The sequence below is a fragment of the Calliphora vicina genome, chromosome 2, assembly GCF_958450345.1.
Source record: "Calliphora vicina chromosome 2, idCalVici1.1, whole genome shotgun sequence".
Taxonomy (NCBI): domain Eukaryota; kingdom Metazoa; phylum Arthropoda; class Insecta; order Diptera; family Calliphoridae; genus Calliphora; species Calliphora vicina.
Genome location: NC_088781.1, coordinates 45953176 through 45965215, shown reverse-complemented (window position 1 = coordinate 45965215; position 12040 = coordinate 45953176). Strand labels below are relative to the sequence as shown.

Here is a 12040-nt window from a genome sequence, read left to right as displayed (position 1 = left end):
AATTGTTCTTAACTCTAAGTTTATTATATAAGTAATCTCGGCACCGAAAACGTAATTCCATACATTTGCACGGAATAAAGTTCTGAAACGAACTTTTTTTCGGTGCCGATTACGGTGTATTCAAAATTTCATTTTGAATAAGGCCTTTAAATTATGAGTAGTTCAAGCAGAGATTCATGTAAAGTAAAAGTGTCTCCTTTTTCCACGAAATTATATCGTTTTCATAATTTCCAAATCTGGAATTTTACAATTGGGGTATTCACACGGTCTACTATTTGGTCATATTGTCATAATGTCCTAATATATTATGATAGTTTAAACAAATTTTTGTTCTGTTTCAAACAAAAAAGTTATAAACTAATAACACTATTTGAAATATGTTTATTGTTTTTTCATAAAATAATACTTTTTTTGTTGTTTAAAACACAACAACAACTATTATAATATATTAGGACATTATGACTAATAGCAGACCATGTGAATACCCCAAATATATTAATAAAATACTAAACCCATAGAGAACATAGAGCGGAAACTCAAACAAAAAAATTACTCAAAAAAGTTACACATACGAGTGTTGTTTTTGTTTTCACATAGGTTTTTTACTAATACATTCTCACCACTTAGGTTTTTGACAACTGAGTTAGGTCTTTGACAGGAGAGTTTCCGCTCTATGCGTTTTCTCTATGACTAAACCTATTAATTGAATATTTGCAAAAGTTTCCATTGTATTGTCAACTCTTCAACTTTGAAGTACATTAGAATCTTAATTGTTTCTGTTACTAACGATTTTAAAACAAAAAAAATAATAACATTTTTAAATTTCACATAACATTTCAATATTTTATTCTTAACTTTAAACATAAATAATGTATTTTAATTAAATTCAATTAACAAGATTCAATTATACAGTTTAGAGAAAACAAATCTATTACTTAAATTTGCATACAAACTTTATTTTCGGGTTTCGATTTCGCAATCATTTGTTCAAGTTGAGCATTACGTTTTTCCATATTGTATTTAACCCAAGGATGTTGCATAACATCCACTAAAGTTAGACGAGAACTGCCGGATTTACGCAATAATTTCGAAACAATATCTTTGGCACCAACTGACAAATAATTCGGATAATATACTTCCAAACGTCGTATCTTTTCATAAGTCATCTCGTTGTTGTTGGATTCGAAAGGTGGGGCACCGACTAAAAATTCATAGCACAAAATACCCAAACACCATTGATCAACAGAATCGTCATAGATGCGACCATCAACCATTTCCGGTGGCAAATAATCTAAAGTACCGCATAACGTTTTGCGCCTTAAATGTCAAAATTATTACAAATCTTTGAGACTTTGTATAAATGTGAAAGCAACTTACTTGTTTGATCTTGTATGAGCTGACCAACCAAAATCAGCTAATTTGACATCATCCGTGGCAGTTAATAAAATATTTTCAGGCTTAAGATCACGATGTATAACATTGTTTAAGTGGCAGTAGTGCAAAGCATCAGCAACTTGATATGTATATTTAGCCGCTCTAGGCTCATCAAATCGTTTGTGGGGAGCCCGGCGTAAAATTTTAAAAAGTTCACCTTGTGAGGCTAGTTCTAATGCCAAATAAATGCGATCAGTGTCATGAAACCATGTCAACAAACGTAATATATGTGGATGTTTGAGACGTGACTGAATTTCGATCTCTCTTAACACTTGCCGCTGGACGTTGCCTTTTTGCAGTTCCTCTTTAAATAGAACTTTCATAGCCACCATATAATGACAGCCACGTTCGCGCGCCAAATATACTCTTCCAAACTTACCTCTACCCAATGGAGCGCCCATATCAAAATCACGAGTAGACCATTCGTACCTACAATGGTTTTTAATAAGTTTGAGTCCATCAGAATAAAATGTTCCAAATTACTTACGGCTGTCCATAAGCTTGATGCTGCATCATTTTCATACACATTTCTTTGACATAATCTTTGTGTTCCTCGGGTACATGTTCCATTAAATGAGGCAAATCAGACCTTGTTGGTGGCTTCTTTCTAAATTTATCCATGACAATGCTATCTTAAATATATATTTATTTTAAATTGCTTCTTGAAATTTCACAATAAACTAAAAAATCCGCCTTTTTATGCCGTTTGTTTTTAAACAAGCCATACAGAGTTACCACATGTATTAATTTTTCACCATAAATACAACCATGTGTAATAGTGTTGGTCGTGTAGTAATGGACAAAAATGGGGAATTAATAAAAGTAGAATTATTGAGAACACATCGATTACAAATCAAGCCAATTGAATATTAATGAAACATTTTAAGCTAAAACTACTACACAAGGCGTATTAATAATAGGATTCCCTAAAATCAAGGTCCCAGTAACATTTTATATTTTTTATTTATTCATTCAGTTACAGAATTTTTTCTGTTAATATTCATATTTTCTGTATTATCGTCCTTCAACCAGAAGAAGGTACTTAAAACTCTGGGGTGTATCGAAAACGGTCTTCGACAAAATCAGTTTTTGTCTATATAAAAATTTTCTGAAGTACTGGCAAATAAATTTAAAAAGGAATTTTTGGTTCACAATGTTAATAAACAATATTATATATCACATAAAAGGTATTTTGAAGCACTATTGAATGATACCCATAATGATGAGATCATTTTCTAAATATATGAGAAATTTTTTATTATATATAATGACTTTGAATTCCTATAACTTCTAAACTGTGAGAGAGCAAGTAAACATTTTAACGTTTTTGTGCTTATAATTATTTTGTACGTTTTGTACTTACCAACACAATTTCGACGATCTTGATTTATGCCAAATCTATTAATATGTGATAAACTAAATCTCTCGAATTGATCGGAATCATAATATTAACTCCACCTTTGCTACTTTTTCTTCAATGTTCTATTTTAAAGGAAGGATTGAACTTAACCACATGTCTATCTCTTAAAATAATTACTCAATATCAAATGTTCGGATATATTATAATGGCGTTACGAATTAATTTTTTAGTAATCCAGCCTCATGAACTCGTTTTTTTATTACTGTATAACTTCTAAAACATAATTCATGTCATTAGTCATAGAATTTATTCGCTATTAGTGAAAATACACAGCCGTTTAACCTTCAAAATTTTATGGTGTAAATCTAATCTCATATGGAAATAACATTTATTTAAGATTTGTACCTGGTATTAAAAATACATTTGTGTTTATTATATGTCAGATGTGCTAACAGCAATAAAAGTTCAAAATTAGTACCTGTTATATCAGCAACAGTAAATTACTACCCTTTTTATTTTCTACCTAAATACAACTCTATGCTTCTCATACAATTACTGTTCACAGCCTAAACAATTCTTTTCGTCATTCTCTAAGTTGTCATCTAATAGATAAAACGTAGAAAAGAGCATGCGAAATTAGTGAAAATTTCTATCAAAAATTATTTAAAAATTATGAAAATTTATTTAAAAATAAAAAGAACTTCTTGAAATATAAAGTGTACAAAAATATAGCCAAATAAGCTAATATAATATTGATAAAAGTTATAAAATAATAGCTGCAAGAGAAAAAGAACTCGTCAGAGAAAAATAAATAGGTACTAAAAAAACAAAATGGCGGATATCATGAAAAAATCTCTAGTATATAGAAAATTAATATAAAAGTTATTTTTATAAATTTTTAAGAAGTTCGATTAATTTTTATTTGGTTTTATTGTTTAATTTTAGATCATTGAATAATTGTTTTTGAAAAAATAAAAAGGTAAGTTTTATTAAAAAAAAGAAAGGGTGTCAGTTTATCCAACTTGAGAGGTTAGAAAAAAATCGATATCTTGGTGGGTTTGTCCTTGTTTCCTCCGCAACTTTGTAATGACTGAAGCTTTAGTGGCACCCTTGATACCACAACTACAAGAAATGCAACAACCACCGAATGTTAATGCCAATAATGGCAACAACCAGCAGCAGCAAGCTAATCAGTGGGCCAGCTACAATGCCTGGTACCAAAATGGTGGACAATATCAGCAACAATATTCTCCCATTCATTATCAATACTATATGCGTTATGGCATGGATAAAAATCAACAACAGCAAACGGGAGTTACTTCAACCATTTCCAATAGTAATGCTCCGCCCGGTTTTAGTAATTCCGTTATACCTCAAGGTGACAAACATTTGCCACCTTTGCCAGCGGGACCACCACCTCCACCTGGTAGTGGTGGCGGCAATCAGCAGCAAAAGAATTTTGGAGGCATTAAATTCAATCTAAATCAACAAAAACGCTTGGCAAATGCACCAAATCCTCTGCAGCAGCAACAAGCCATGAATGGCAATTTCAATGGTGGCTTTCCAAATAATATGAATAATAATAATCAAAACAACAATGTCAACAACAATAAAAAGAAACGTAAACGTAATAAAAATAAACAGAATCAAATTCAACAACAGCAACAGGCCTTATTTGATGCTCATTTTGAAGAAAATCAGCTACAAATGCAAACTAGTTCAGCTGGTGGTGACTTTATTAATACTTCCATACCACCACCACCACCTCCACCCATAATAGCCAATTTGGATTTGAGTAAACCACCGCCACCCATTGGCAAACCTTTGAGTAACAACGATTTACATACCGAAATCAATGTTCAACAACCACAATTGCCTGTGGCCACAACCACAAATTCCCCCGCGTCGACTTTTAAGAAACCCAATGCTTTTCACAATCCCAATGATGCCTGGCCTGAGTCTTTAAACAATTATGTGGCCCGTTGTTATGCCAAATGTACCACTGACTTGGATAAGGATCAAATCGATATTTGTTTAAAGGGCAAAATTATAGCGGCTGCCAATCGCAATGAACTTTGGACGCGCGATTGGGACACTGAACCCATACCCAGCGTCTTTAGTGAACGTAATAGTCTTAATGTTAAACTTCACAATAACAATAGTAGCAATAATTCGCCGTCGACGCCACAAAATCAACGTAATCCTTTTCAGAATAATCACAAAAATGTTCCGTCTAGTATTCCCATGGATCATTTGAAAAATAAAATAGCTGCTGGCGGTTTATCGCGTAATTTAAATGCACGTCTCGGTCAGCGTAATTCATTTGGGAGCGCTAACAAATCCAAGGATTCCCGTAGTCGGTCGCGGTAAGTACCTATTGATTTTTTTATATACTTATCTTATGTGTGAGAAAACATAATTTCATTATCATTAAATATGAATCCTATATATGATTCGGTACAGCTCTCTTTAAATATAAAAGTGCTATAATTTAAAACTATGTATTTTGTATTTTGTTCAACATGTTAAAAATCAAACATTCCTTAATCTTTCAAACAATTTTAACAAACAAAAAAACAACAATTTAAACCAAAATATAAATACCTTATTCATTTCTACTTTACAGTTCACCCTCTTCGTCTAAATATCGTCACAAACGTACTTCTCGGTCGCGTTCTCGTTCGCGTTCATCGTCCTCGTCACCTCCCCGCAAATTGCGTCGTTCCTCATCTTCTTCGTCGTCTTCCTCTGGTTTTATACCACTTTCCTCTTCCTCCTCCTCCAATAACACATCTTTTCTCAGTAAAAAACAACAGAAACTACAAAATAAGAAAAACAAAAAACACGATTCTATCACTGCAAATGGTGGTAAATCTAAAGTTCCCTTTTATTCCTCTTCGATTGGTGGCGCAGTAGATGACGATACTGCACGTCTCCAACAAAGAGCAGCACGCTTTTCACAAAGCGGCGGCACCAAAAAAGCCATAGTAGCTGTAGCCAGCTCACCCTTTGGTCAAACGAATAAAGGTGGAAGTAATAAAAATACTAAGAAATTCAATAATTCGCGTTTGTATATGGATGATTCGGAAAATGGTGAAAATATAGATCTTTTAGATTTGCATATCGTTGGTACGTGTCGTGATTTGGAAAAGTCCTTTTTGCGTCTAACAAAAGCACCAGCACCCTGTGAAGTAAGACCCGTTGAAGTGTTGGTACATTCACTGGAAAATGTCAAACAAAAGTGGCGTAGTAATCAGGATTATTTCTATGCTTGTGATCAATTGAAATCTATAAGACAAGATTTAACGGTAAGTTTTGATATTATATGCAAACATTTTCGAGAATTGTTTTTTATGCCAACTACTAAAATTCTAGGTCCAAGGTATACGTGACAAATTCACGGTGGAAGTATATGAGACACATGCCCGCATTGCCATGGAAAAGGGTGATCATGAGGAATTCAATCAATGCCAGACCCAATTGAAGATGTTGTACAGCGAAGTGGGTACCAGTACGAATACTTTGGAATTTACCGCCTATCGTATACTCTATTATATATTTACGAAAAATACCTTGGGTAGGTTTTTTATTTTTAGAAATTATTTTATTTATATATTAAGAGTTTTTTATTTATTATATTTATTGTTTTCTTTTTAGACACTACAACTGTTCTACGTTCTATCACACAAGCTCAACGAGAAAATCCTGCCATTGCCCATGCTATGGAATTCCGTTCCGCCTGGGCTATGGGCAATTACTGCAAACTATTCCGTTTATATAAATCAGCACCTTTAATGGCTGGTCATCTTATTGATTGGTTTATCGAAAGAGAACGCAAGGTTGCTTTGAGGACTATGATTAAATGGTAAGTACATATTTATTTGTTTAAAATTTTTTATTAGCAAAAGCCTGGTTTTATCTATATATATCTGGATTACTAAGTTATTAACATAGACTAGACAATATTGATATCAATCGACGTATATAACGTCATAGATTTTTAATTTTTTTAACCTGAGTTATTTTTCACCAATTTTTTTTTTCAAACTGTTTTTTGCACCAATTTTTTTTTTGTCCCAGTTAGTTTTCACCAATTTTTTTTTCAAAACTATTTTTCAACCAGATTTTTTTTCTAAAATTTTTTTTCACCCAAAATTTGTTTTTTCATAAAGATATTTTATGTGAATTTATTTTTTTTTAAATTTTTTTTTCATCAAAAAATATTGATTCACCAAAAATTGTTTTCAATGTTTAAACTTAAAGTATAAGATTCGGCATAGCCGAATATAGCGCTCTTGTTTTAATTATATGTATTTCTTTTCAACGTTCACCAACTATTTCAACAACAAATTGTTGTCATCAAGGAATTTGGTAACAAAACTTGTTTTCATTTAAAATTTTTTTTTTTTTTTTTTCAAATAAATCACAAACTAGTAAGTGTATTTTTCTAATTTTTCCATTTACAATTTTCTATATTTTTTTTCTAGTTATCGGCCTAATATCAGCGTTGACTATGTAACCGAATTGTTGGCTTTTGAATCGCGTGATAAATGTAAAGAATGGTTGACTGGTTTCAGTTTACCATTTGTAGGTGCCGATGAAACACAAATTGATTGTAAAGTTGCCTCAACCATAGCAATATGAAGCAATTAATTTGGTACAAACCAAAACAACGTCGTCTAAACAACGTTTAAGGAAAACCTATATAACAACCATTTAAAGAGTAAACTGTTTAAATTTGTTGCAAACAACAAACATAATTTGTTAACAGCCATCCGCCCTCGCCCCCCGTTTTTATGTAACATATAAACAGTTAAACTCTTTTAAATGCCAACAAACAAACAACGTGTTAAAAAATGTACAGATTTAAACAAAGAAAGCGTTCTCTATTCGTAAAACCAATTAAGAAAACCAGATAAAACAACCAAAAATAAGCCCAAAATTTTAACTACAAATGAAGGAAAACATAATATAATAATAAACATCCTTGCTAAAAGATGATGTTTATGTCAATATCAATTTATTCCCTTAAAACAAAGTGTTACAATTTTCAATATCTCTAAACATTTTGGACTTTTGTTATCTTTTATAAACGACCGACCCTCCTGGCCCCTTCATGTTTGTTGTCCAAAAAGAGAATTTTATTTCAAGAAGTGCTTTGAATTATTAATGACTTTTTTCTGTGATAATTCAATGTTTATTTTCCAAAATTTCTATTGAACAGTTCTACGTTTAACAAAACTGAGAAATTGATGGTGATTTTTTTTCTATTTCAAATTAAAACAACTACGTTAATATAATAATAATTTAACAAAAGTTTTCGCTTTGTGTATGAACTATTAAGGTTTTTAATTAAAAAAATGTCTTCATTTCAAGTACCTTTATAAAAAATCTACGGAACACAACTTTGTCGTTATTTAAATCATCATTTAAAAAAAATTTAAGGAATATTTACTACAGATTTGTAGTATTTATTTCAAACTTTAACTAAACTTCATGGATCCTAAAACCTTTACTGGAAACTTTACAATTAAATACTGCTGCTCTTCGCAAAGGTGTTTTACCTTGCAGCGCTTACGTCATGTAAAGTCTTATAGACTGGACGCGCCAGCAGGTTTGCAGCAGGTTCAACTGAAATTATTTACTGTTGAAAAGCAGTAAATCGTTTTTGAAGGCCAAGAAATGTTACAATATGTCATCTAGATTTTGCAGCAGGCTCACACGAAATGATTTATTTTTGGAAAGCAGCAAATTGATTTTGAAGGCTATGAAATGTTCGAATGTCAACAATTAAATAGTCCCTGGAAATCAAGGGATACTCAACTACAAGAAAGCAATGAATTTTTAATATCAACAGAATTACGGATGGAAAATTTCGGATTACCACAGTATAAAACAATTTTTACTCTGGAAATAGATGCCGAAAAGTATATTGAATTCGATTCGAAGGACCAATAATATTTAGAAAGCTAAAGAACGTTCAAAGACATCCAAACCAATAAATAATGTTCGAAAAGCTGAGTTAACACAACTACAGAATGTCATATTCAATATTCACTTCAAAATTTGCGTTTTGAAAATATATTAAAATTTGGGATACGATTCGAAGGACCAATACTAATTAGAAAGCTAAATAATGTCCAAAAACAACTAAACTAATAAATAATTATGGAAAAGCAGAGTTAACACAACTTCAGAAAGTTATATTCACTTCAAAATTCGCGTTTTGAAAACATATATTAAAATATCGAAGTTCGGTATACGATTCGAAGGTCCAATAATGCAAAATATCGCGCGACAAAATGCAGTTCCCGTATAGCAGAGTTCAAATCAGTGATTTTAAAAAATATTGTGATTCAAAAGCTAAAGAAATCTAATATGGTTTATTTTTAATGAAGCCAAGGTTTCCTTCAAAAATCAGCGATTCGAAGAACATATAAAAATTTGTCTCCAAACCTCGACTAAGAAGTAATACCAGAAGAGTACAATAAACACAGTCCTTGAAAGGCATAACCATTTCGAAGTATGCGAAGTACACGATTTAGAAAGACAATAAATGTCAAAATATTCAATGCAGCAAAACAGTTTTGAGCACAAAATGAAGAATTGATAACAATTTAGAAAATTATTCAATAATTTCTTAGCAATTTCAAATATTTTGAGAAACCCACATTCAAATGAATTTGTGTCTTAATTAAACACACAGCCGATTAGTCCTACTTTGCATTTTCCCCAGATAATTGAAACTTCGTTTGGAAACTGACCGAGTCTCATTCGTTCAATAACTGCCAGCCAACTCAGCCAGAAATAATTCTCAGCTCAGCCAGGAGAAAAATATTCATCAAACTTTTAGAAAAACAACTTTATAGCTAAATGCTGAAGGGAAAAGAAGGCAAAATTTCAGAAGTTTTTTTTTGCTGTTCTAGCAAATGATAATTAAAATTTCCGTTAAATTTGAAAATCTTTTATTGCTTTCAAAGTGTGCTGATCAGCTTTACAATGAAAAATGAAATTTAAAGGAAAACCAACTCCAAACATTATTTAGATAATCAATAAAAACGGAAAAATACCAAATAATAGGAAACAATTTTTGAAAATTCGAAATTCAATGTTCGAAATTACTTAAACCATTAATCTTGTGAAAAAAACTGCATGCAACAAACTAATTTAAGGTACTGGAAGCTAAATATCAACTTATTAAAGGGAATAAAACAGAAATGTTTTGAATTCGAAGTTTAAAATTTTCAAAACAATTCGAAATTATAACAAAACTAAAGAAATAAATAAAACAAAGGAAAATATAAAAAATCTAAGCAACAAAGTAAAAGATAAAAATAAAAAAATTCTTTAAATTAAAAAAAAAATAAAAGAAACACTAAAAGTTTAAAGAAATTACCATGAAAATAAAATCCAAAATTAAAATTAATTAAAAAAAATTAATAAATAAAATAAAAAAAACCAGTGGTGTAATTCAAGGACTTAACAAAAAGGGATAAATTGATAAAATTACAAAGACTCGTTAAAGCATATTTGGCCCTAAGGGCTTGATTCTAAATAAATGAAAATAAATAAAAAATAAATAAATAAAGCAAAACTCAAATCTCACAAAATAAACATTAAAATCCTAAGTGAAGATTTTTTTTAAAAAAAAACTCCCACCTTCATATCATCCTGCCCCATCAAAAATAATTTAAGAATCCATTAAAAAAATCAACTACAACTAATCATAAATTTTCTCCCCTCCCCCAATAATAAAAAAAATATTTTAAAATGTTTCTTTTGTTTGTGTTAGAATATGCCGCCCTCTCTTTCAATTCACTAACAATTTGTTTTTTTTTTAATTTAAATTTTGTTTAACATTTTTTTTTTAAATTTTTTATTTATTTATTATTTTTTTAAATGTTGTAATGTCTATTTGTTTCAATTTTTGTTTGTTCAAAAACAAAAAATTAATTCTTTCGATATATTGTAATGTTAAAAAAAAGATATTTTATTCGAAACAAAAACAACAAAATTTTTTTGGCCAACTTTTAAACAATTGTTAACATTAGTACTACTAAAACAAAAAACACAAACACACAAAAACAGCAAAAAAAAAAAACTAATAAATGTTTGTTTTTTCTCTGAGAAATTTACTAAAGAGAAACAATACTGATTGATGCCAGCAAAAGAGTAACAACAACAACAGCAATCTAGATGTTAAACAGTATCACTACAATACCAAGCCGCTGCTAGTCTTACTAAAGGAAATAATTTTACTGTAACTGGAAGTCCAGCTAGCTACCAAAACAATATGCAGCCCTGGAAAACATCACCCTCTCTCTCTCTACTAACATCACTTCCCAACATCAGTTCATCCATCAGCTGTCAACAGTCGTAAGCATGTCTGATTTTTTTACTTTAAATTTATATAAACTAAAACTTGCTATAAATAATTATTATTCTCCATCATCATTTATAAACTCTTTATAAGAGCCAAATAATTAATATTTATTAATATAAATATTTTAATATTTATTTTTTCCAATATGTAAAAAATAAATTTCTTCGAATTTATTTATCACTAGAAAAACAAATTATTGAATTTAAATGTAAACATTGGCGTTTGGTTTATATTTATCAAATTAATTTCCCTCTTAATTATTACTATTATTTTTATTCTTAGTTATTAAGTTATTTTTAATTATCATTATTATTACCATATTACTGTTAATTATTTTTAATTGTATATAATAAGTGAATTTAAAAAAAAAATCAAAAAAGCATACACAGCAGCACACAATTCAAAGAAGATCATTATAACCAACTAATTTACTAATTACCTAAATATTAAAAATTGAATGTGTGCGTGCGGGACGCTTATTTAATTCATTGATTTCGTATGGGCGCCTATACATGATCTATCAATCGTATCAACAACTGGTGGCACGTTACAACAAAATATAAAGAAAAAGAAATTTAGTTTCAATAAAGCGTTTGAATAATAAATAATAAATTATGTGTTTTATTTAATAATTAGTTAAAGTATTTAAAGTTTTAAACAAGGTTATTTCGAACTCGCAAATTTGTAATTGGATCTCAAGTAATACATACTTGAAATTAAAATAAGAGAAAAATTGTCCGCAGTAAATAGAGAAGAAAATCCAAGAGAAATAGAAGAACATCCAAAAGAAATGGAGAAATATATTTAAATAATTTATTGCCTTTTAAGGCTACAAATCAGAGCCAAATCTGAGCAATTCCGAC

The 12040-nt window shown here is 30.2% G+C and overlaps 2 protein-coding genes across 2 annotated transcripts; one reads left to right on the top strand and one right to left on the bottom strand.

The window, feature by feature from the left end:
• Positions 1-814: 814 nt before the first annotated feature.
• On the bottom strand, positions 815-2070 carry LOC135950995 (aurora kinase B-like). The gene is made up of 3 exons (XM_065500541.1): positions 1922-2070; positions 1378-1863; positions 815-1317 (listed from the first exon to the last, which is right to left on the bottom strand). The coding sequence occupies exons 1-3, from the start codon at positions 2053-2055 to the stop codon at positions 936-938; spliced, it is 1002 nt and encodes a 333-aa protein (XP_065356613.1). The 5' UTR covers positions 2056-2070; the 3' UTR covers positions 815-935.
• A 1329-nt stretch (positions 2071-3399) lies between these two features.
• LOC135952569 (leukocyte receptor cluster member 8 homolog) lies at positions 3400-11789 on the top strand. The gene is made up of 6 exons (XM_065502584.1): positions 3400-3609; positions 3740-5160; positions 5421-6102; positions 6170-6371; positions 6452-6659; positions 7282-11789. Exons 2-6 carry the CDS (start codon positions 3881-3883, stop codon positions 7436-7438), a joined length of 2529 nt encoding a protein of 842 aa, XP_065358656.1. The 5' UTR covers positions 3400-3609; positions 3740-3880; the 3' UTR covers positions 7439-11789.
• The last annotated feature ends 251 nt before the right edge of the window (positions 11790-12040 follow it).